The sequence below is a fragment of the Thamnophis elegans genome, chromosome 16, assembly GCF_009769535.1.
Source record: "Thamnophis elegans isolate rThaEle1 chromosome 16, rThaEle1.pri, whole genome shotgun sequence".
Taxonomy (NCBI): Eukaryota; Metazoa; Chordata; class Lepidosauria; order Squamata; family Colubridae; genus Thamnophis; species Thamnophis elegans.
In genome coordinates this window covers 10882170-10907668 of record NC_045556.1, presented here as the reverse complement: position 1 = coordinate 10907668, position 25499 = coordinate 10882170, and the positions used below count along the sequence as shown (strand labels likewise).

Below are 25499 nucleotides of genomic sequence, written 5' to 3'. Positions count from 1 at the left end.
GTAGAATCTATCGAATGTTTGTATTTGCTGTGATTTGTGGCTTAGCGTTAATTTGACTAAGACCGGGTTATTCAATAAACCATGTCTCAACACACAGCGTGGACCAAATCAATAGTCTGTACATGGGATCAATACGACTGGAATGAAAACTGAAACTCTAGGTGCCAAGACTAAATATTTTATTTACTGTATGAACTTACTGGGTATACAGCCTCTCTTTTAAAAAAATAAGATCTGCAATTATGACATTACTGGGCCATAGATTATAATATTGCATATAAATAATCAGACTTTGGTTGCCGTGCTATGGAGGAAGGCTCTTAAGAGCTAGATAATAGTCTGAAGAGGGCAACACGGCAGCTGGAGGCCACACTGAATGGTGCATTCGGGAAAACTGGGCATGTGGTAAAACTGGGGTGGTTTCTTCAGATCTTCTTTCTTGACCATCAGGATTTCTTTCGGCAGCTTGGAAAAGAATTTCCTGCTAGCACAAGGTATGTTCTCGAAAGGGCTGTCCAAGCTGAAGGAACGGGCCGTTTTTTTCTTGCCTTGAGCTGATAAACTCAAGACGGAAGGCAAGTCGCAGTTGGTCAAACGCCGGCTGTTTTCTGTGAAGACCTCATCCAAATGAGGCTCTTTGGCTTTGGGGATGTATCCGTTCAACAGCGACAAAGAAGAGTTGAGGGACCCTCGCCGAGGCTGGGTCGTTATTCTGGCGAGAGGAACTATTTTAACTTTCTCTTTCTCGGTGAAAATAGGCGGAGGGATACAGGCCGCTTTTGAACCGGAGTGGATTAATTGGTTGGGGGCTGGGGCCTTCTCCTCTGGGATGAGGAGAGATTGACTGGAGATGTTCGCTGCTGTCTGTTGGATGAGGGCCCAGTCTTGTTGAATATCCTCTCGGGTGGTGAACTGAGACGTTACGGTGAAGCGGATGATCAACTTCTCCTGTACGGTTGCCGGGATGACAAACAGCTTTCCTGATTTGTTCAGGTCCTGTAAGAGCTTCTTGGTCATCCAGTTGGGACCCTGTTCAGAAAAGATGGGAGTTTCTCAGCATAGTCATTGAGAAAGAAACTTTCAAAGATACTCATTCACTCAATAGCCATTGAGAAAGATACTTTCACACACACAGACAACTGCTGAAAGACATGAATAATCCTGTTTTGTCTTTTTGTCATTTCACCACCATTCCATCAACCATTCATGGTTATGAGAGGCACTGTTCTGACCCAGCTCCCCAAAAACGACAAACCCTCTGACGTGAACTCAAAAGGTTCCGTTATTAGGAATGCCGGCAGCCCTGGTAAAAAGTGTTTTTTTTTCAGTTAGACTTATATACCACATCATAGGGCTTTCAGCCCTCTCTAAGCGGTTTACAGAGTCAGCATATCGCCCCCACAGTCTGGGTCCTCATTTCACCCACCTCGGAAGGATGGAAGGCTGAGTCAACCTTGAGCCGGTGAGATTTGAACCGCCGAACTGCAGATAGCAGTCAGCTGAAGTGGCCTGCAGTACTGCACTCTAACCACTGCGCCACCTTGGCTCTCTTAACAAGCTAACAAGTCCATCTGGGAAATGAATAGTTCTCTGCCACATCTATTCATCTCCACCCCCTGCCCAGAGCTACAGTGGGGGCTTTGCTCGCAGTGGTGGCTCTTCCGTCCCAAGGACCAGCCCACAGATTTCCACTGCTCTCCTCTCCTCTGCCTCCTCTGCATCTACGCGTCAGGCACTAGACCCAGCTGTTCCTCCTCTTCCTCATCAGTCAGACCTGGGGGCTGTTGACTCTCCATCTGAGGGATGACGGATGGTCCAGCTCTTCCTCTGTCTGAATCTCTGTCAGCTCCACTCCCTCTTCCCCTTCGGAGCTCTCAGGTTGCCCTGACTCACACACCTCCTCCTCCTCCTCCCCTTCTGATTTGGCTGCTGGAGGGGCTGGCTTGGAACGAACTTCTGGTTGGCCTGTTGGGCCTGTTTTTCACCCTCCCGAGGCTCCAGAATCTCTCCTGAAGCTTGGGGAGGATGAAAATGGCCTCCCCCAACCCTCCGGAAGGCCAAATATCGGCTGGCCCGCACACGTGTGTGCTGGAGCTGAGGGCTTCTGAAGGCTGCCAAGGGCTGCCATGCCAGCAAATATGGCTCTGTATGCCACCTGTGGCACGGGTGCCATAGGTTCGCCATCACAGGTATAGGGTCTCCTGTTTGAGCAGGGGGTTGGACTAGAAGACCTCCAAGGACCCTTCTAACTCTGTTCCTCTGTTAGATTCTGTTATAACTCTCAATTTGACATTGTTCTGGTGAGCTGGAATTCATTGTCATAATTCCCAATCAGCCTATTGAAGGAAAATGACGGGGATTGAAGTCCAACGCACAAGAGAATGGCATTAGTTATAGTAAAATACTATAGGGAAATGTTACCTTTAGACGAAAAACGACTAGTCCAAGATGCCTCTTCGCCGGGATCTCAAACAAGGGATTGCTTCTGAGCAGTGACTCAAAATACTTGGCCATTTCAGTGCCCTGGGATTTCCGAAAACAAAGCCAATAATTATTTCCAATACCGCAGCCATGGTGACAATCTTTGAACAGAACACAGGGCTGTCTGTAATTTGTAGGAGAGCAGACTGCTCCATTCAGGTAGTCCTTGACTTACGGCCGCAATTGAGTCCCAAATGTATGTTGATAAGTGAAACATTTGTTAAGTGAGTTTTGCCCCGTTTCACAACTTTTCTTGACACCGTTGTTCAGCGAATCGCTGCAGGTGTTAAGTTGGTAACACGGTTGTTAAGTGGATCTGGATTCCCGGTGGACTGTGCTTGGCCGAAGATCACAAAAGGGGACCACACACACATGACACACACACACACACCCCGGGACGTTGCAGCCGTCATAAATATTTGAGTCTTTTGTCAAGCATAACAATGTGAATCACGTGGTGATCTCCGAGCTGGAAGATTGCACGTTGTGTCGCTGCAACGTCAGCCCCGCCTCCCCCCCCCCCCCGGAACATGACCACGGGGAATGCTGCAAAGGTCGTTAAGTGTGAAAAGTGGTCATAAGTCACTTGTTCCGGTGTAACTTTGAACGGTTCCTAAATGAACTGTTGCAAGTCGAGAACTACCTGTATCTTGTAGGACTTAAGAAAGTTTCCTCTTAGAGCTTATCTCATAGCTGGAATTCCTCCAACGTAAAGATGTGATGTCCAGTTATATTTTTTTAATGCCAATTCCAACCTCAATATTCAGCAGAATTGACAGGTCAAAGACTGGTCCATCAACTGCTCTGATCAAAGTTGATCCTCAAACATCATTTGCCCAAATCTCCTGTTGTGCAGTTGAGCACAATTGGCTACCGAGGACATCAGTAAGGTATTCCTTTTTTTGAGGGGGGGGGAGAGTAAATTCATTTTATGCACATCATGCACATCACGTGTACAATAGAATAGCAGAGTTGGAAGGGACCTTGGAGGTCTTCTAGTCCAAGCCCCTGCCTAAGCAGGAAACCCTACACCGTTTCAGACAAATGGCTATCCAACATCTTCTTGAAGACTTCCAGTGTTGGGACATTCCCAACTTCTGGAGGCAATTTGTTCCACTGGTTAATTGTTCTAACTGTCAGGAAATTTCTCCTCAGTTCTAAGTTGCTTCTCTCCTTGGTTAGTTTCCACCCATTGCTCCTTGTCCTGCCCTCAGGTAGAGAATAATTTGATTCCCTCTTCTTTGTGGCAGCCCCTGAGATATTGGAACACTGCTATCATGTCTCCCCTAGTCCTTCTTTTCATTAAAATGTGTTAGTGCAAACAGTTTAATCTGTACTCTAGAAATTCTATTGTTTTTTTTTTTTGTATCTTTACAAAATAGATTTAAAAGAACTATTTGCTTTTAAAAATGTCATTCTGACATTAAGCATTTTCAGAATAATATTTGCAATCACCTATACACAAGAGATACTGTGGACAATTGGCATGTGAGTATTGTGGGTGAGTTACAGTTTCCTGCAACTGAAAATAATGAAATGAACAAAAACGGCATTTTCTGCATTTGTGAACTGACATTCCCTTAAATCTAAATGATCTTCCTGTAAACAAATTCCAAGTAGCTTAAGACAGAACTTTTAAAATAAAAATGGTAAGGTATTCTTATTTACGTTTATTTTTCTAATTCACTTACGTGTCTCACATGCTCCTGAAGCTTTTTCACACCAAAAGAGCGGATTACAAACCAGAGTTTTAGAGAGCGAAACCTTCGGCTCAGCGGGATTTGCCAATGCTGTAAAAGAAAACATATTTTGTAATAAGAATACATCATTATGAATAATAATAATAATAAATGCTGTAGAGTTTCCCGCTTGAGCAGGGGGTTGGACTAGAAGACCTCCAAGATCCCTTCCAATACAATACAATACAATAGCACAGTTGGAAGGGACCTTAAAGGTCTTCTAGTCCAACCCCCTGCCTAGGCAGGAAACCCTATACTGTTTCAGACAAATGGCTATCCAACATCATCTTAAAGACTGTGTTGGGGCATTCAGAACTTCTGGAGGCAACTTCTCTTCCATTGATTAATTGTTCTAACTGTCAGGAAATTTCTCCTCAGTTCTAAGTTGCTTCTCTCCTTGATTAGTTTCCACCCATTGCTTTTTGTCCTGCTCTCAGGTGCTTTGGAGAATAGCTTGACTCTCTCTTCTTTGTGGCAGCCCCTGAGATATTGGAAGACTGCTATCATGTCTCCCCTAGTCCTTATTTTCATTAAACTAGACATACCCAGTTCCTGCAACCGTTCTTCATATGTTTTAGCCTCCAGTCCCCTAATCATCTTTGTTGCTCTTCTCTGCACTATTTTTAGAGTCTCCACATCCTTTTTACATCGTGGCGACCAAAACTGGATGCCATATTCCAAGGATGGCCTTACCAAAACATTATAAAGTGGTATTAACCCTTCAGGTGATCTTGATTCTATGCCTCTGTTTATGCAGCCTAGAACTGTGTTGGCTTTTTTGGCAGCTGCTGTTTATTTCCAATTCTGTTATTCTATTAAATGGCTCACAGAAGAGGTGGGCAGCTGAGTGGAATTTATTGTTGAATTGAAGGACGGTATGGCGAGATTCACAGGCTAGTCTCAATCATGGTTTGTTTAACCAGGGTTTATTTCATGAATCGCAAACTGCATCATTACATAACTCAATGCACGAGCAACAGTTCTGAACCAACTGGCCTGAAGTGACAGCAAAGTTGGTTAAGATTTTGTTAAAAAATCACATATTAATGGAAAGCGTTAAACAAAAGCTAAACTTGACGTATTAGGCATCTGCTAATTTCTACTGTCCCTTTCGACTTGACAATTGTCTACAGGCATGCCCCTTCTATTTGAGTCTTGTGCAATAACAAATCCATAGATTGTGTCTAGCCGTAAAATAAGCTAGCTGCCCATTTTTCAAACGGGAGATGGGCTAGGAAAATGCTACCAGTCTACTCAGTGGTGGGTTTCCAAAATTTTTAGAACCTCTTCTGTAGGTGTGGCCTGCTTTGTGGGAGTGGCTTGCTGGCCATGTGACTGGGTGAGAGTGGCTTGACAGCCATCTGACTGAGTAGGAGTGGCTTGGCAGTCATCTGACTGGGTGGGCGTGGCCAACTTGTAAAATGTGGTGAAACTCACTTAACAACACTCTTGCTTAGCAATCAAAATGTTGGCTCAGAAACTCTGGCATTTGAAGCACGCAAGTCTTAAAACTGTCAAGTTACAAGACCCTTGCACCCCTAACCCTTCAGAAAAAAAAAAACCCAGGGTTGTTCAAACTTGACAGCTTTAAGACTTTAAGGTTTAGATAGAACTCAGGCGGGGTGATTGGTGAGCCAGCCAATCAGTGAGCGGCGGGCGGAGCAAACATGGTGCGGACGGGCGAGGGACGGGAGCTGGAACCGGTTCTAAATGGCATGGAAGATTTGTGGAACCTCTTCTATAGAAGAAGTTAGAACTGGCAGGAACCCACCCTTGAGTCTACTTCACAAATACCATTCCCTTCAGAATCCCATCCTGATTCCCTTATTTTTTGGGGGTGGGGGAGGGGGAAAGGATTTCTGCAGCCTATTCTTGCTTAAGGATAAGCCAGAGGATCTCACCATGAAATCAGTCGCTGATCCAGAATTTGGATGTCTGAGGTAGATGGGGTTAACACTGAACGTCTGCTGGAGCTTGTATTTATCTTTGACCCTTTTAGAGGAGGAAAAGAGAGAGTGAGGTAAGCTGATCGGGAAGAACTCCACCAATTGGGCCTGTCAGAACAGACGAGGGATGGAGAACACTTCTGGGAAACTCACCAGAACGCTGTGCAATCAAAGTGAACCATCATCCACTTGGAAGGATTGAAGGTAAACGAATCGGCATATTCAATTCCCTTGAGAAAAAATCGGTATTCTGGACATAGAAATGCTGTACCAGCATAGGCAGCGTCGACATGAAGCCAAAGACCCTCTTTAGCACCTAGAGAGAAATCATCGTCTTCTTTTAACAACCACATAATCCCTTGTGGGGTGGAGTCTGAGCAATTGAATGGAGTTAGCAGAGTGTTTTACTGGCTGGATGCCACACCTGTTGCCAATGCAGAGTTTTGTTCAGGATTGTCCTGAATGAAGGAGCTGCACTGAGAAATCACTCTGAAAGATCCCAAAATATTTATCTTTTAATTTTTTTTTAATTTTTACTATATAAAGAAAGAGCAACAGTTTCAATGTCTATATAAATAGCGTGTTGTCTCGTTACAGTTAGTTTGAGCGATGATGATGATGATGATATTCACCAGTAGTGATCTTATAGTAGCAGTATTTTCTCAACATAATGTTAATACTCAATTGTTAATACTAAATCCTATTAATAATAAACATATCATAATAAACCCTCATGGTAAAATTAATCCTTCTCTTATCCTTTTAAACGTTCTCACTTCTGTTTCTGTTACTTAACCACTGATAAAACGAATCTCACGTTTCGAAATATTCTGTATCTTCCTTCTCTTTTATTTCAAGTGTTAATCTATCCATTTCTGCGCATTCTACCCTGTTTCCCCGAAAATAAGAGCTCCCCGGATAATAAGCCCAATCGAGCTTTTGAGCGCATAAGCTAAAATAAGCCCTCTCCTGAAAATAAGGTCTCACTTAGCAACATACATTTTGGGCTCAGTTTTGGTCGTAAGTCGAGGACTATCTGTACTTGGAGGAGAAGCAGACTTAGTCAACAACTAGATTTCCCAGGGAGGACCTTTTAGATAATTATTGGTGTAGAATTACTTACATATTGGGCCGAGTTCGGAAAGGCAGTCAAAAGCACATACCCCAGTTGTTCCAAGAGTGGCACAAACCTAGAGAAAACCAGAGATTTATTAAAATGTTTCAAAACAAATAAATTAGAAACTTAAATAAAAGGAGGGGAGTTGGTAAAAAAAAGTCCTGTCCTGTCCTTTCCTCCTTTCCTTTCCTTTCCTTTCTTTTTCTTTTTCTTTCTTTCCTTTCCTCCTTTCCTTTCCTTTCCCTTCCTTTCCTCCTTTCCTTTCCTTTCTTCCTTTCCTTTTCTTTCCCTTCCTTTTCTTTCCCTTCCTTTCATTTCCTCCTTTCCTTTCTTTTCCTTTCTTTTCCTCCTTTTTTCTTTCTTTTCTTCTTTCCTTTCCTCCTTTCCTTTCCTTTCCTTGATGCAGCAGACTTTGGCCCATAACATCAAATTATCTATACCGACTTGCATTTCACGATGGATTAAAGATCTTTCAGTCTATCTCGGTGTGATTAGCTCTTCCCCTATTCCTGTGTTTTTTCTCTCTGTTTTTGCACTTTAGTTTTCTGTGGGCTGATATGCATACTTTCTCAGATCAGCTGCCCATGATATTGCAATTTGAAAAAGGGAAATGTTGTTTTTAGGAATCAAACATAATAAAAACAATGATTTTTATTGGTTAAACGTACCAAGCCATCTGCCAACGGCCATAAATGCAGGTCATAAGTAGCTTTTTTGTGTGTGTGTAATTTGGAACTATCCTAAGTCAAAGACAAGGCGAATCTCCCTATAACTCTGTGATAGAGTAGCAGGAAAAAACTCTGCCTACTTTCCAGATGAGATGGAGCAATGTCCTATCACCCAAAGAGAGAGAGAGAGAGAGAACAAACAGCACTTACAAAAATAGGCACCAATCCACGGATTCGGTCCTCCTCCATGGCTTTGATCAGAGTTTCACCTCTCAAGGCAAAATTCTCATCGACCGGCAAAAACCTCACTTTCACAAGGGAAATCAAACCAGCCTTCTCAACGGAGGAATGAGCCTGGATCAAGAAGACACAGATGGGAGACAATCAATGGATGAGGACAGAATGCAGAATAACAGAGTTGGAAGGCACCTTAGAGGTCTTCTAGTCCAACCCTCTGCTCAAGCAGGAGGCACTATAGCATTTCGGACAAATGGTTCTCCAACCTCCTCTTTAAAGCTTCCAGTGTTGGAGCATTCACAACTTCTGGAAGCAAGTTGTTCCACTGATTAATTGTTCTAACGGTCAGGAAGTTTCTCCTTAGTTCTAGGTTGCTTCTCTCCTTGATTAGTTTCCACCCATTGCGTCTTGTCCTGCCTTCTGGTGCTTTGGAGACTGCCGAGAATACACCATAAGAGCAAATGGATTGGCAGTCCGATTCAAGGCAAGATACACATGATGGTGGTAGGTCAGAGGTGGGATTCAGCAGGTTCTGGCCAGTTCTGGAGAACCGGTAGCGGAAATTTTGAGTAGTTTGAGCAAATACCACCTCTGGCTGGCCCCGCCCCATCTATTCTCTGCCTCCCGAGTCCCAGATGATCAGGAGGAAACGGGGATTTTGCAATAACCTTCCCCTGCCACACCCACTAAGCCACCCCCACAGAACCGGTAGTAAAAAGTTTGAATCCCACAACTGTAGTAGATAAATGTAAGCCCCTAAGAATGGACGGGCTGTCTGTCTATCTGTCTGTCTGTCTGTCTGTCTGTCTACCTACTTACCTACCTACCTACCTTTCTATCTATACACACACACACACACACACACACTATATATATATATATATATTTTCAGGAGCGCCAACATAAAATTGCATCCTTTCCTGTCTGCAAACCTGCCATTCCTAGGCAAGGCTGCACCCTGCTGTTCAGAAAGTATATTTGGGGAAACACCAAATAATAAATAAGGAATAATTTACAAGTGGAGTGGTTTTTCTCCGGTGGGACCGGTCTATCAGCGCAACCTGGTCTACCCAATTATGGGATGAAGCATGCCAATCCCGCCAGGAAAAAAACACTTAATCTCTCCCCTGGTACAGCCAACAAAGTGAGGAGAGCCTGTGGCTTAGAGATTAATGCATCTACCTAATATGCAAGTATCCCTGGTTCAAATCCCAGAAGGGTATGCCTAGCTGATAAGAGCTACCGGTAAATAGCTTGAAATAGATCTATACTAGTCTCCTTTTATTTCTTGGTTGGTTGGTAAAAGATAAATTTAACAATTTACAAGTTGGATAGCTAAACCTGTTGCTTGTCCTGTTGCCATCTGAAAACACAGCTGTATGGGGGGGAAAGCTTTAATGCATTTGCATGTGTGAAGAGGGCGATGTGCATGTGACAGATATGAATAGGAAGCAGGAAGTAATGGATGGAAACTTAACAAGGAGAGATCCAACATAGAACCAAGGAGAATTTTCCCGACAGCGAGAACAATTAATCACTGGAATGGGTTTTGCCTCCAGAAATTGGGGGTGCTTCATCACGGGAGGTTTTCAAGAAAAGATTGGACCTCCATTTGTCCAGAATGGCGTATGGTGTCAGCTCTGCAAGCCATCTTTTCTTTTGGATTTCGGGCCTGCCACACTTTCTACTATTCATTTTCCATTGTGGGAAAACAGGAGGGGGGATTATACAGAGTTGGGTGATATGTAGCCATAACAACATTCTTTTACAAACTCAAGGTCATCCTTTGTCTCTGCACCTGGTTGCCACTGGATGGGTGGATTCTGTCTTCGTGGCAGTGGAAGATTGGACCATGTAATGGACTTCTGGGTGTTGGGGCAGGGTCTTGAATTTTCAATTGGGTGGGAAAACCTGGGAACTTTCAGATTTGGGTTTTCCCAGATGTGCCAGCATGTCTCTTTTAATAAATTGCAACTTTGAGAAACTTCTAACCTTGGGGTGTTATTTGTTTGAGGATGCTATTTGGAACCCTGACAAAGCGTCTCCTGCTTGAGCAGAGGGTTCGACTAGATGGCCTTCAAGGCCCCTTCCAACTCTGTTATTCTGTATTCTATTCTGTATTTCTATTTCTAGGGCATGTTTATGGCCACTATTATTTTCGGTTTCTGTTCCCTGCCTCGTGGTTATTTTTTCCCCAGATGTGGTTCCAGTAAAAACTTAAAAGTTCATACAGAATGATATATGTAAGGAAGAACTCACCTGATCAGAAGCGTAGGCGATGAGACGAGAATTCAGAGTGGAATCATCTACACTTGGCTCAGAGGTTTTCATTTCGAGAATTTTATTCTTTCTGGCTGCCAGGAGAGCGATCAGAGTTGATTCACTAACTGTGCTCTGTAAGAAGAAAGCGGAGGGGGGGGACCCTTTAACAATCTATATAATATATATAAATGGCTGTGTACGTGTGTGTATGTTCCAGCATAACTCTGGAACGCCTTGAGCAATTTCAACCAAACTTGGTATCCAGATGACTTGCTCTCTGGAAAAAAAAATACTGTGGAGGTAAGACACCCCTAACACCCCTTGGGAGGGTGCTCTGTTAAGATACAGCCTGTTGTGCCTTAAAATGGCTTCTACTGCACAGTGCAGTGGAGTTGCCATATTAATGGCTTCATAGTACTCCACAAGGGAGCTCCCTCTGCTAAGGTGGGAAATCCAACGTTAGAAATGATGTTTGGTCTGGACATTTCCCCCCTATAAATAAATACCCAGGCAACGCCAGGTTATCAGCTAGTAGCTTATATTTGATGTGAAAAATATCCTAGTCCCTTCAAATGCCAAGATGATTCTGAGACTATGTCCAAAGGTCATAATCTAAGTTGCAGCCTCCTTCCATTTTTTTTCCATCAAAGGTTTGCTGACTTTCTAACTGCAGCAGTATAGCACCCTTAATCTTAGAGCGAGAGTAGGCACACTTGACTCCTCCAGATATTTTTGGACTCTAATCCTTTGCCATTGCTGTGCAGAATTGAAGGCTGAAAGATCTGGAGAACCTCAGCCTGCATCTCCTCTCTCATTCCAATGACAGCCTATTAGTCACAAACAGTAATATTTATCTATGTATTTATTTGTCAACAAGTACAAAGAAGCGAGTATGAAAAACACGTGGGAAAAAATGGCACAAATAAATGGATATACATAAGCAAAACATAGCCAAAAATACATAAAAAGAATACATATAAATGGGACACTAGGACGGGGGCGGTAGGCACGCTGGTGCGCTTATGCACGCCCCCTTAAGGACCTCTAAAGAAATGTGTAAGGTCCACGGTAGACAGCTTAAGGTAAAAGGTATGGGGGTTAGAGGAAGTAACAACAGGATCAGGTAGGGTGTTTCAGACATTTTTCTATCTGAATTCATGGAGACTTAACCTAACCCTAAGTGGGTTTTCCCCCTATTGGATTTTCCCATGTGTTTTACCAGGAAACGTAGATAGGACGTGTTCGAAAAGTCAAAACACTCCGTTTGTATTATGCCTGTGGTCTCTACAAGGATCTAATTGGGAAATCTTGTTTCCAAAGAGCAAATGACACCGATAGTTCCTGGCTGAAGGAAGATTTATGACTTCCTGCAAATCAACTTCTTCTGTAGGCACTTCATTACCAGTATTCCTCAATTTATAACCACATTTAGGACCAGAATTAGCATTGTTAAGCAAGGTGCTAAAATGTATAAACCTCTATTAAAATTTGAAATGGAAGAAGAACAAGTACCGTATATACTCGAGTATAAGCCGAGTTTTTCAGCCCACTTTTTGGGCTGAAAAAAGCCGCCTCGGCTTATACTCGAGTCTACAACTGGATCCGGCAGTGCTGTTGCCTGTTGGAGGAGGAGGAGGCGAACCAGCCTGCCATCGCCGGCCACCGCTAGCCCTGCCGCTCTTCCCACCCCCTTCCAAGCCCCACAGTCCAGCGGATGGAGCAGCGAAGCCCCGGGGCTTCGCTGCTGCTCCCCGCATTTTCTGCACGGGGATCCCTTGGAGAGGGGATTCCAGCCTGCCATCGCCATACGGTAGCTAGTTTTAAGTTTTCTCCCCATTCTTCCTGTGCTTACCAGCATCAAGCGGCTTGGGAAGGCGGGGTGGGGTGGGGTATGAGCGGACGGCTAAAACGAGACACCTGGTCGTTGGGATCAAGGAAAGATGACATTCGAGATAAATAATGATAATAATAATAACAACAACAATAACAATTGCTGTTGTTTGTCCAAGGTGGGAATCCGTCGGATCCCTAGCCTTAGTTTGATGCAACGCACGCAGGAATCAGGTCGGGGGAAACAGCTGGTTTTCCAGGGAAAGGTTGTTAAGATTGCGCAGCCGGCGCGAGCCTGTCTACGGCTGCTTCAAGGCAGGAGGACGGGCGCCTCCACCACACCCCCATCTTCGTGCCCCTCCGCCAGCCTAACCCGGCTGTTTTAACGGGAGCGAAAAGGGGAGGTTGTACCCCCCCCTTTTCTCGAGGCTTTTCTGGTGTTTGTGTGTGTGTGTGAATTCCAGCGACGCCTCGCTGATAATTGTGGGGAGGCAGCAGGCGAGCGGTGGTTCCGCTGGATTGGCGACTGCGGGGTGCGCCACGGAGAAAGCATGCGATGGAATGTGCTTTCCCTACGCAGCTGAATTTTCAAGGCATTAGTGGAGATGGGGGCTTTCATGTGGGTGGGGGAGTTTGGGGAGAAATAAAGCCGCCTCTCCGGTGAGAACTAAGAAGAGGGGCGAGGGGGGAGAGGAGTGGAGAGGCGGCTTTTTCCTCAGTCGCCCCGCCATTGGGGCGCTTCCATTCCTCCCAACCTTCCCCCCTCCGAGAATTCTTGGGGCGCTTAGGAAGGCTTTTCCCGCGCCGCCCCTTGAGGGGAAGCCTCTGCTAAGAGAAAATGTACTTCGGTTGGTTTGTTTTTCTCTCGGGTCGGCCCGAAGCTGGGAACGCAGCGAGAAGGCTCGGCTTGTATTTATGGACGCGGCTTAAAGGCGCGTTTGAGTGCAAGCAAGTCTTCTCAGCGGCTGGAAATAAACAAGCCGTTCTCGCCGTCGCGGGCGTCTCTGCTTAGCGCCTTCTTGAGCGAAGGGGAAATGGCGGGGCAGAGGAAATGGGAGGCTCAGCGGCCGCAAGACTCCTCGGTAGTCGAAATAGGGTAAACCCGGGGAAAGCGACTCCCAGAGAGGGGATTAGAAGTCCATTAATTCGAATGCGATGGCTTGGGGGAAACGTGGCGGTGTTGACGCCCAATAACTTGAATGGGACGACCTGTGGGGCTTGGAAGGGGGTGGGAAGAGCGGCAGGGCTAGCGGTGGCCGGCGATGGCAGGCTGGTTCGCCTCCTCCTCCTCCAACAGCACTGCCGGATATCCGCCCAACGCTGCGGGGGCGCCAGCGGGAGCTTTGGCGGCTTCACCTCAGCCGCAGCGCTGGGCAGCAAATGTGCTGGTGCTGTTGGAGGAGGAGGAGGAGGCGGCGGCAGCAATAGCACCTGAGGACAGGACAAGAAGCAATGGAAACTTGTCAGAAGGAGACTCAAGCTGGAAATAAGGAGAAATCTGACAGTAAGAACAATTAAAATCCTAGGAAAATGTCCTTTCATGAAAAATTACTTTTTCAGTTAACTCTGCCTGACATTAGTTGGGCGAACAGAAATATTAGTTGGCCAATTCTAAAAGGGAGCACCAGAAAGAACTTAAAATATTTTTTAAGAGAGCTGGGTTTTTCATTTATATTATATGTATGAACAGAATTAACACAAATTGCAGATACCAATCAAACATAAAGAAAAAAAGGGTGAAATAATGCTCATTTTTAAAAACTCAGTGAAAATAAAAACAATATACCAAGAAGGTGGCATACTGGTTGTGATTTGATCTCTTCGTGGGATCCCGGGGATCCCCTATACAAGTATTTTAATATTGCAGACTTGCAGTATTATAAGTCATACTGATATTATAGAACACTTTAATTAAGCGGGTCCCTTGAATAAACATAACTTTGAGTTTCAAATAACACTGATTTTTTATTTTTGAAATTTACCGTAGCTGCTGCATTTCCCACCCTAGGCTTATACTCGAGTCAATAACTTTTCCAGCTTTTTGGGGTAAAATTAGGTGCCTCGGCTTATATTCGGGTCGGCTTATACTCGAGTATATACGGTAAAAAGAATGTACGATAACACGGGCTTCAAAAGTTGGTTATAGTATGCAGATACAGTGATACCTCAAGTATACATCATTAATTGGTTCCGGGAGATGTGATGAGTACCAAAAACGATGAATATCAAATTTTTCCCATAAGGAATAATGTATTGAGTCACAAGGTAGCTGACACTGACAGGTTCTAGCCTGTGTGTTCAGTACCAAACAAACAATGAGTAGTGGGACAAAAATATCGTACCAAAATATGTTGAGTATCAAATTCGATGAGTTTCAAAGCAGTTTAGTACCAAAGTACCATTGTTCTACCATTGTTCTACTATTGTAGAACAATGGGAAAATATGAAAGAATTGAAACTTACATTGTGTTATAATCTTACAGAAAACATTCATAAAATGATGGTATAAGACACCAGAAAATTTATCAAGAAGATATAAAGGCATTTTAAATTTATGTTGGGACTAGAGAGCAGATGGCCTCTTAGGTCCTCTCCAATTCCATGAGTCTATGATTTCCAACCTTCCTGCATGTGAGCTTTGGAATCTGTTGCTCCAACATATTTGGAGGTCACCAAATTGGCCGAAGGAGTACCAGATGCAGCCACATGTTCCAAGCAGGCTAACTCATGGCTCACTCCAGGAGTTTGATTCTGATTGGCTCAGGATTGACTCAGCCTCCCATCCTTCCATGGTTGGTAAAATGAGGAGCCAGATTGTTGGGGGAAATAGGCTGACTCTGTAAATCCCTTAGAGAGGATTATAAAGCACTGCGAAACGGTATATAAGTCTATTGCTGTGCTTATATTAACAACAGAGAACCTTCAGAATCAGTCACATGGTAAATAGCTGGCTACGCACATTAAATCTCTCAACCAATCAATCAATTCATCCACTCATTTACCTGCAAAATGCCACCACCTTTGCTGCTTGGATGATAATGCAAGAACGTTTCTGGAAGACCCATCATTTGAGCCAGCCAATCCATCACATTCATTTCCAGTTCTGTGCAAGCTGGACTGGATGCCTTAGGGGAAGAAAACACAGTGCGCGTAACAGCATTGCATCGGATGAAGGCGAGGAACTCTTGATGTAGCAGTGCTTAATGTTAGTTTTTTTTTTTTTCATTCAGCAAATTGCATGGCCTTGTAGCCGAAACCTGGCTCTCTTAAAGCAACTAAATTCCTTTGAAGATACATTCTTTTGTTTGCATGCAAATCAATCACCCGATAGAGATAGATTGCGTTCCCAGCAAAGCTTCACACTTTGCCTAACAGCCATGGGCAGAAGCAGAACCAGAAGAACAGACTTTTGGCCCACTACGTTGCAAAGACTAGACAAAGAAATGGGCAGATATGTGAAACATTGGAATATTTCAGATAAACCCATCTCCGTAACCTTGTTATTATTTATCCCTTGTTCCTACTACGTCAGTTTACTAGCTACGTTATATCTATCATCTATCTATCTATCTATCTATCTATCTATCTATCTATCTATCTATCTATCTATCTATCTATCTACCTATATATCCTCTCTCTCTCTCTCTCTCTCCCTCTCTCTCTCTCTCTCTCTCTCTCTCTCTCTCTCTCTCTCTCTCCTAGTCATTACTTTTAAAGCCCTACATGGTTTAGGACCTGGCTACCTGAGAGACCGCCTCCTGCCACATACCTCTCAACGACCAACAAGATCACACAGATTAGGCCTCCTCCGGGTGCCGTTGGCCGGACAATGCCGGCTGGCGGCCCCTCGGGGGAGGGCCTTCTCTGTAGCTGCGCCGGCCCTGTGGAATGATCTACCCGTGGAGATCCGGACCCTTTCCACTCTCCCAGCCTTTCGAAAAGCCACCAAAACCTGGCTGTTCCAGCAGGCCTGGGGCTGTTGATTAATGTCCAGCCCCACCTAGACAGCATGGATGGTGTGTAATTTTAATAACTGTATTTTTATTTTTAAATTTTCTTAAATGTTTTTTACCTTGTTTCTGTAAGCCACACAGAGTCCTACAGGATTGGACGGCATACAAATTTTATTAAATTTCAAATTTCTCTCTCTCTCTCTCTCTCTCTCTCCTCTCTCCTCTCTCTCTCTCTCTCTCTCTCTCTATATATATATATATATATATATATATATATATATATATATATATATATATATATATATATTTAAAGTCACATATAGAGACTATACTAGTCTCCCTTTATTTATTTATCAGCATAAATATAACATACATATATATATATGTGTGTGTGTGTGTGTGTGTGTGTGTATATACACAAATATAACAAAGGCAACAGTAAAAAAAAATATTGGGTTTCTGTCATGATGGACTCTTGTGACGAGCCGATTGACAGATGATGGAAGCAGTTAGCTTCCTCCCATAATTGGGGCTTACCAGGGGTTGTAAAAATCATATATATATATATATATATATATATATATATATATATATATATATATATATATATATATATATATATAAATCAATCTATCTATCTATCTATCTATCTATCTATCTATCTATCTATCTATCTATCTATAATCTCTCCTCTCTCTCTTTCTCTCTCTCTCTCACACAGGCCTGCCGGAAAAGCCATCGACGTGAGTGACCTTGAGTTGGCCACGCCCACCCAGTCACATGACCACCGAGCCCCACCTACCCAGATGGTCATTAGGGCAGAGAACCGGTTGTTAAATTATTTGAATCCCACCACTGGGTGTTTCATAGGTTTGGTAGAGAACGGAGCTTGCGTGCCTATGAGGGAAGGGTCATATTGTCACTGCAAGAGAAGGGAAACTTCTCCCAATGCAACGTGCTTCCCCATTTGTTTACCCTGGAAAGAAACAGTCTCCCACGCGTCATGAAAGCAGCCTTCTGCCACCAGCTTTGATTCCCAGCTAGCATTTCATTTCCTTCTGCTCGGCCTCTGAATAAACCCTGAAGTTGTGCCATCTTGCAATTTTCACAGGCTTTCCTGTCACGTAGCACCCGACTCACGAGTCACCCGATTCCCTGGCCTGGCTGCATATCTCGTGATCTGGTAAGCAGCCTCCTGGTGGGAACCCCTCTCTAAGAGTCTGCCCAGGAAGAAGGATTTGCAGACAAATCTTCTGAAGTATAAGTTGAGCAAGCTAGATGTTGCTTCATTCATTTATTACGGGCAGGAGTTCCTGAAAAAGCACCTCGGTTTTGAGTCGGTTTGAAACAGAAAGCCAAGTCAGAACACCTGGCGTTCTCTACACCTGGCTACTGACCAGCTGGGCGTTTTTCAAACTTGGCAAAGTTATGTGAACTTCAATGCCCAGAATTCTCCAGCTTTAAAGGTTATCTCTTTTCAGCTAACCTTCAGAAGTTCCTCTCTTCTTCTTTTTTTTCTTATTTGGTTTAACCACATGGAAAGTTTAAGGAATGTTCTAGGCAATTGACCAGTCCGTGGTGTTTGTTTATTAGCAACAGCACTTAGACTTATATACCACTTCACAGTGCTTTACAGCCCTCTCTAAGCGGTTTACAACCTATTGCCCACAACAACCTGGGTCCTCATTTTACTCACCGTGGACTGACGGAAGGCTGATTGAACCTTGAGCCTGGTGAGATTCGAACTGCCAAACTGCAGGCAGCCGGCAGGCAGCAGAAGTAGCCTACAGTACTGCACTTTAACCACTGCACCACCATGGCTCATTATTATGACTATATAAATTCTGAACTTGTGCAAAATAGCAATAGTAGCAATAGTTAGACTTATATACCACTTCATAGGGCTTTCAGCCCTCTCTAAGCGGTTTACAGAGTCAGCATATCGCCCCCACAGTCTGGGTCCTCATTTCACCCACCTCGGAAGGATGGAAGGCTGAGTCAACCTTCAGCCGGTGAGATTTGAACAACGGTACTGCTGAACTGCAGTCAGCTGAAGTAGCCTGCAGTGCTGCATTTAACCACTGCGCCACCTCGGCTCTATAATGACCTTAACCACTATATTGCACAGCTACATTGACATTATCTAACACTATTCTGCTTTATATGCAGTGTGTGAATTGTGATTTGCCCTGGGGTTAAGTAGGTAGGTAGGTAGGTAGGTAGGTAGGTAGGTAGGTAGGTAGGTAGGTAGGTAGATAGATAGATAGATAGATAGATAGATAGATAGATAGATAGATAGATAGATAGATAGATAGATATGATAGATAGATGGATTAATGGATGGATGGATAGATAGATAGATAGATAGATAGATAGATAGATAGATAGATATAGATAGATAGATAGATAGATAGATAGATAGATAGATAGATAGATAGATAGAGGTAGGTAGGTAGGTAGGTAGGTAGGTAGGTAGGTAGGTAGGTAGGTAGGTAGGTAGATAGATAGATAGATAGATAGATAGATAGATAGATAGATAGATAGATAGATAGATAGAGATATAGATAGATAGATAGATAGATAGATAGATAGATAGATAGATAGATAGATAGATAGATAGATAGATAGATGATAGATAGAGATAGATAGATAGATAGATAGATAGATAGATAGATAGATATGATAGATAGATAGATAGATAGATAGATAGATAGATAGATAGATAGATGTAGGTAGGTAGGTAGGTAGGTAGGTAGGTAGGTAGGTAGGTAGGTAGATAGATAGATAGATAGATAGATAGATAGATAGATAGATAGATAGAGATAGATAGATAGATAGATAGATAGATAGAGATAGGTAGATAGGTAGATAGATAAAGAGGAGAAAGGTGAGATAGATAGATAGATAGATAGATAGATAGATAGATAGATAGATAGATAGATAGATAGATAGATAGATAGATAGATAGATAAGCAACTGGTCAATTACAAATTCTTTGATCTCAAGTTTGAGATGCTGGGGTTTTGAGCAGAAGATCTTAATGCTGGAATTACTTACCCAAGTAAATCCCAAGCAGTTAATAGCATCTGCTAGCATATCTCCAAGGAGCGAAGGCCAGGAAGTCAGAGCTGGGAAATAGGCGTGCATTTGTGGACTTTGCCAATGGACAACCTAAAAGAAGAGAGGAGCACAGAAAAATAGGATGAGCTGGTCAAGCATGAAATGAAGAGGATCAAAAGAAAGACAAGACAATGTAAATAAACTGTCCAGGCAAAGGAAAGGAAACTTTCTCAGCATTCTTATTTTCCTTTGTCCCCTGGTAATGAAAAAAAATTACTGGAACAGCTGGCAGTCCTTGGCTAACTGTTCTGACCTCCCCTTCTCCGTCCAGGAACGAAAGGCAAAAGCCACGTAACTAAAAAGGTTTCTTTTAATCAGTCCAAGCTCTTGTTGGCTGCAAGCCCCAAATAAACAAAGATAATACCTCCGGCAGAAAGTCCTATAACTCACAACACAATGCAAACCCGGCTTCTCTTATCTCAAACCACTTATCCAAGTTGGCTTCTCTCGGTTTGTGAATGCGAACAATCACTAGAACAGGAACGGACCGTTGACTTCTGCAACCAGGGCAGTCTCTTTATACTCAGGAGAGGATCCCAATGAGCAACAGCTGCTCTCAATCATCTCCTGTAAGTACTCAGTTGTTCCTTCCGTCGAGTAACCCTTCGACGGGGTGCATCCTGCAACAACTCCCAAGTGTTTCCCTGAACACTCCCTCTGATCCAATGCTCTGCCGCCACCTGGTGGCCAACGGCTCCTGCCGGGCCACAACAGCTAACTGTGTTCTGGATTGGAAACTAAGCTATGTCCGAATTCCTATCATGGAATACGGGAAAGTTGGAACACATTCTGAGTGAAGACAACAGCCAAGAGTATAATGTTGCCAAGAAAATTACATAGATCCATCCATAAAGACCTTAGGTTCAACTGGAAGGAGATGTTGTCTTTAATCAAGAAGGTAAATTGCAATTCAGCAGGTCATTGTGCAACTATGAGCCGCAGTGGTGCAGTGGTTAGAGTGCAGTACTGCAGGCTACTTCTGCTGACTGCGGGCTGACTGCAATTTGGCAGTTCGAATCTCACCAGGCTCAAGGTTGACTCAGCCTTCCATCTTTCCAAGATGGGTAAAATGAAGACCCAAATTGTTGGGGGCAATGGGCTGACTCTGTAAACCGCTTAGAGAGGGCTGCAAAGCACTGCAAAGCGGTATATAAATCTAAGAGCTATTGCCATCAGGTCTCATAGCCAATGATACCACAATTCTTCACTTATGCGCGCAGGACCGATCTATCTATCATCCAATAAGAATGTCTTTGCAGTTTGCAGCAGCATTCTCTAACGTGGTCCTCACCAGATGTGTATTTGGGAGTTCCTCTATGACATCTGGAAGACTGGAAGGATGACTTAAAAAAAAACAGTAAAGATGGCTAATTGAATATAACTGACAGTTACACTTGCTTAAGCACGACGCTGATCTCAATGAGACAAACTGAGGATCCTCTGTTGTAAAGAGAAAATAGCACTCGGGTTCTGATTTGTCGTATCTAACGAGGGGGGGGCTCAAAAAAAGAGTCCATTATTTGTCACTGTTATCAAAGCATATCTGATGCTGAGTGCAGTGCTAAATTGGCCTGGCATTCAGATCTGCAGTATAAAAAAGTTATCTGCGAGATGAATCAGATCGCTCAAGAAAATCGCCAAGATTCTTCTTCTCTATTTTAAAAGCGCACTGAGAAATTAGACTGTCCCCCTCAATTCAAGTATTACTCTTAGAGGTGAATTGCCAAGGCATCAAAATGTAGTTCTACCAAGAAACTAACAGAACACATACAGTATCTGCAGTTAGTTCCTTTATTTCGGTTAGAATTTCTCTTCTCCTTCAGTTTTCTGGGATTGTATGTTGCTAAGGATGGTCTGTGGAGCAACAGAATAGCACAGTTGAAAGGGACCTCGGAGGTCTTCTAATGCAACCCCCTGCTCAAGCAGGAGACCCTGAAGAAGCTTCTGGGATGAGAAGCGAAATGTCTTCAAAAAGAAAAACAGGGAAGTCCAGTTGCCCCCTGAAAAAGCCCCTTTGGGACAGGAGACCCTATGTACTATGTCAGGACATCAGTTGTCCAATCTCTTCTTCAAAACCTAACAGCGACTGGCTGAATTACGAATGGGAAATGTGTCCCCTTTAAAAATTTGTGCTATTAAGAAAGATTATGGACTGTGCCGAAATGGATAAATTAACGAAAGAAATACAGGGAAAGAAAGAATCAGAATTCTACCAGACATGGGATAAATGGTATAGGTGGATGGAGGAATGAAACAAAAATCAATGAAAGAATATAACAACACGCAAAAATAATAGTTATGAGTAAAATAAGAGGGTTAAGAATGGTGAAATCCAAATGAAATACGATAGAAGGGGAAATAATATAATGTGAGCGATAGCGATTGATGATTGCTAAGATAAAAAAACAGGAAGTTCCTGTTCGCACTGTATTGTACAAATGTGGTGTACATCTAATTTTTGTGTGTGTGTATTTTACATGTTTGTTAATAAAAATCTTTTTTAAAAAAATTGTGCTATGATTCCCATCATCCCTGATCATTGGGCCATGCTTGCAAATTGATAGGAATCAGGATTCAATGTCTCAGTCCACCAAGTATGCGGACTAAAGAAGCAACTATTTTTGCTTGTTGACTGTATATGCATATTGTATGTATGTATGTATGTATATGTAGAATGCATAATAAGGTTTTCCATCCTTTCCATTCTGCCCATTGGCCCTGCTGGTGAGGGTTCTAAGAGCTGAAGTCACATCACATTTAGAGAATGTTAGTTAGTTAGTTAGTTAGTTAGTTAGTTAGTTAGTTAGTTAAACTTTATTGTCATTGTACATGGTACAATGAAATTAAATGCAGTCTTCAGTGTACATTATATATTCAGTGTTATATATATATATATATATATATATATATATATATATATATATATATATATATATATATATGAAGTCACATCACATTTAGAGAACGTTAGTTAGTTAGTTAGTTAATTATATATATATATATATATATATATATATATATATATATATATATATATATATATATAATTTTTATAGTTATAATGTAACTATAAAAATAAAAACACAAACATACATCCTTTATACATTCTATATAATTGAAATTGAAAACCTGATTATGTGTTAATATTACCCTATACCATGGAATGCAATATAGTTTCTGCCCTGGGACAGAAGCTGTTTTTCAGCCTATTTGTCCTTGTTTTTATCATCCTGTACCGTCTGCCGGATGGTAATAGTTCAAAAAAAAAGGGGGGGGGGTGCCCAGGATGAGATGGATCTTTAAGAATGTTTTGAACTTTCTTAAGGCAGCGAGAGCTATAAAGCTCTTTCAAAGAGGGGAGAGGGGGGGAAACCCATGATCCTCTGGGCAATGACGTTGACCCTCTGGAGTGCTGTCTTATCTGCCACAGTGCAATTGGCAAACCAGTCACAAGTGCAGTAAGTTAAAATACTCTCTATGGTGCAGCGGTAGAAGGTCACCAGCCATTTTCCATTCAGTTGTTATTTTCTCAGGTAGTATAACCTCTGCTGGGCCCTGTTGACCAGGGCTGCAATGTGAACACCCCAGGTGAGGTCCTCTTTCATAATAACAAGTTAGGTGGGAGACAATTCCTTTGCAGTTTCCCCTTTTCTCCCCAACATGCACTTACCCCAGGCATAATGATCTTCTCAACGTCTCTGAAGATATTATCCCAGCTCTCTGGCTCCAAGGGGGCTCCATGGGGCAACTGATGTCTCATGTAACCTGGTTGAACATCAGGATATACTCGCCTTTCCCGGATGTTGGTGAGGTACTGGGAAATGTAGTCCACCATCTCTTTCCCTAGGAAGAAGTAGCAAGGAGAGCTCACAAGCACCATTCCTTCCCATCGAGGAGAGTTTGCTGTGACTGCCATAATTTGCACATCTAGCATGATAAGCATCATTAGAATCTCTCTAGGATGTTTGCGGTCTGCTGTACTAAGAGCTAAACGGGAAATGAGGTTTACCTACAATCTTTAGGTACACATGCTTTGTAAGATTGACAGAGGGATTTGTTTCTGAGTAAATCTACATACATCTACATGCATACAGTGTATCTACACGCATATAGTGTCCAATCCCATGAGCAGCCAACCGTAGGAACTAATGAATGAAAAATGATTTACCTATAAGAAATCATGCCTACCTTTGGGGCTGCAAAATAATGAAGAGAAGAGCTTTGCCCCTTCAAGAGTTGGTGGAATCTGATTAGTCTGCAGAGATTCTCAGTTATCCAGGTCATGGTTGTCCCAAAGTTGCCTTTTCAGGAAGCATTTCTGGATTTCCTTGTTTTTTCTTTTCTTTTGAGGACGTTTCGCTCCTCATTCAAGAAGCTTCTCCAGCTCTGACAGGATCCTTCCATTTCTTATTATGCTGTTAGAGCTGAAGAAGCTTTATTTTTTTAATTTATTTTTTCTCAATTTCATATATACATTCACAATTATATGATCTCATAACTGTTCTTAATAATATGTATTTATAACCATTTTTCCTACTGTTGACAATATACTTGAAGATTGCTTTTTTAACATCCCATAGATCCATCTTATCTTACAATGGTCCTACTTCTTCTTCCCTCCTCCCTCTTTCCTTCCCTCGTTTCTTCTCTCCTACTCCCCTTCCTTCCCTCCCTCCTTCCCCTTCCCTCCTTCTCTCCTTCCCTCCTTCCTTCCTTCCCTTTCTTTTCTCCTTCTCTCCTTCCTTTCCCCCTTCCTTTCCTCTTTCCTTCCCCCCTTCCTTCTCTCCTACATTCCCTCCTTCCTTCCCTCCTTTCTTCTCTCCTTCTCTCCTTCCTTCCCTCCTTCCTTCCCTCTTTCCTTCCCTCCTTACTTCCCTCCCTCCTTCCCTCCCTCCTTCCTACCCCCCTTTCTTCTCTTTCTTCTCTCCTTCCTTCCTTCCTCCTCTCCTTTCCCTTCTCTCCTTCCCCTTCCTCCCCTTTATCCTTTCCCTCTTCTTCCCATTCCTCCCCTCTTTCCTACTCTTACATTCCCTCCCATTCTTCCTCTGCCTCTGAAGAAGCTTTTTGGATGAGAAGCGAAACGTCTTCAAAAGGAAAAACAAGAAAATCCGGTTGCCTCCTGAAAAAGCACTTGGAATCTGATTAAGCATCAACTCCAGCTAGCATGGCAAGGAGTTGCAATCAGTTGATGTATGGTGATATTTGAGGATCATACATCACTGCATCATGGCCACTGGAGTAAGGCAGAAATAAGTTATACAGTCCCCTTTTAAGATGGTTTGAACAACTAGTCCTTCAATCCCTCTCCATCATCTGAATTGGCTGGTGCTGATGTCCTTGAGATCCAAAACCTCTGGAGGACACATAATTGAGCTCTTAAGATGCTCCTGAACAATTTGCAGGTAAAAATATAAAAGCAGCAGCATCCTTCTCTTAGACCCTGTTTGCACCTGTTTTTTTTAAACATGGACATTTTATTTCTGCAACTATCAATAATTGAGTGGACTTAGAATAGAATAAAATAACAGAGTTGGAAGGGACGTTGGAGGTCTTCTAGTCCAACCTCCTGCTTAAACAGGAAACCCTACACCACTTCAGACAAGTGGTTATGCAACATCTTCTTAAGAACTTCCAGTGTTGGAGCATTTACAACTTCTGGAGGTAAGTTGCTCCATCGATTAATTGTTCTGTCAGGAAATTCCTCCTTAGTTCTACATTGCTTCTCTCCTTGGTTAGTTTCCACCCATTACTTGTTGTCCTACCCTCAGGTGCTTTTGGAGAATAGCTTGACTCCCTCTTCTTTGTGGCAGCCCCTGAGATATTGGAAGACTGCTATCGTGTCACCCATAGTCCTTCTTTTCATTAAACTAGACCTACCCAGTTCCTGCAACTGTTCTTCATATGTTTTAGGCTCCAGTCCCCTAATCATCTTTGTTGCTCTTCTCTGCACTCTTTCTAGAGTCTCAATATACCTGATCCTGTTCAAAAAATGGAAGTGAGCTGAAAGCATCACCGGTCCAAATGGGAATCCATTGTTCAAATCTTCTTCTGTGCCCTTTCCCAGACTCACCTCTCCATCTGTATTCTTCGTGGTCCATGTGGACTCTTGCAAAAACTGCCTCTCTCTCTCTAATGATTATATCCGT

General features: G+C 43.0%; 1 protein-coding gene across 1 annotated transcript; it reads right to left on the bottom strand.

The window, feature by feature from the left end:
* Positions 1 to 222: 222 nt before the first annotated feature.
* HDC (histidine decarboxylase) lies at positions 223 to 25499 on the bottom strand. The gene is made up of 12 exons (XM_032232430.1): positions 25424 to 25499; positions 23024 to 23196; positions 19291 to 19404; positions 15283 to 15405; positions 10448 to 10582; positions 8162 to 8305; positions 7290 to 7356; positions 6320 to 6482; positions 6122 to 6212; positions 4173 to 4271; positions 2422 to 2523; positions 223 to 1029 (listed from the first exon to the last, which is right to left on the bottom strand). Exons 1-12 carry the CDS (start codon positions 25449 to 25451, stop codon positions 328 to 330), a joined length of 1941 nt encoding a protein of 646 aa, XP_032088321.1. The 5' UTR covers positions 25452 to 25499; the 3' UTR covers positions 223 to 327.

Coding starts and splice junctions, on each gene's coding strand:
- HDC (XM_032232430.1), bottom strand. CDS start 25,451: ATGGACCACGAAGAATACAGATGGAGAG. Junction 6,483..7,289: donor TTCCGAACTCGGCCCAATAT/GTAAGTAATTCT, acceptor ATTTCTCTCTAG/GTGCTAAAGAGGGTCTTTGG. Junction 6,213..6,319: donor TTTGATTGCACAGCGTTCTG/GTGAGTTTCCCA, acceptor CTCCTCTAAAAG/GGTCAAAGATAAATACAAGC.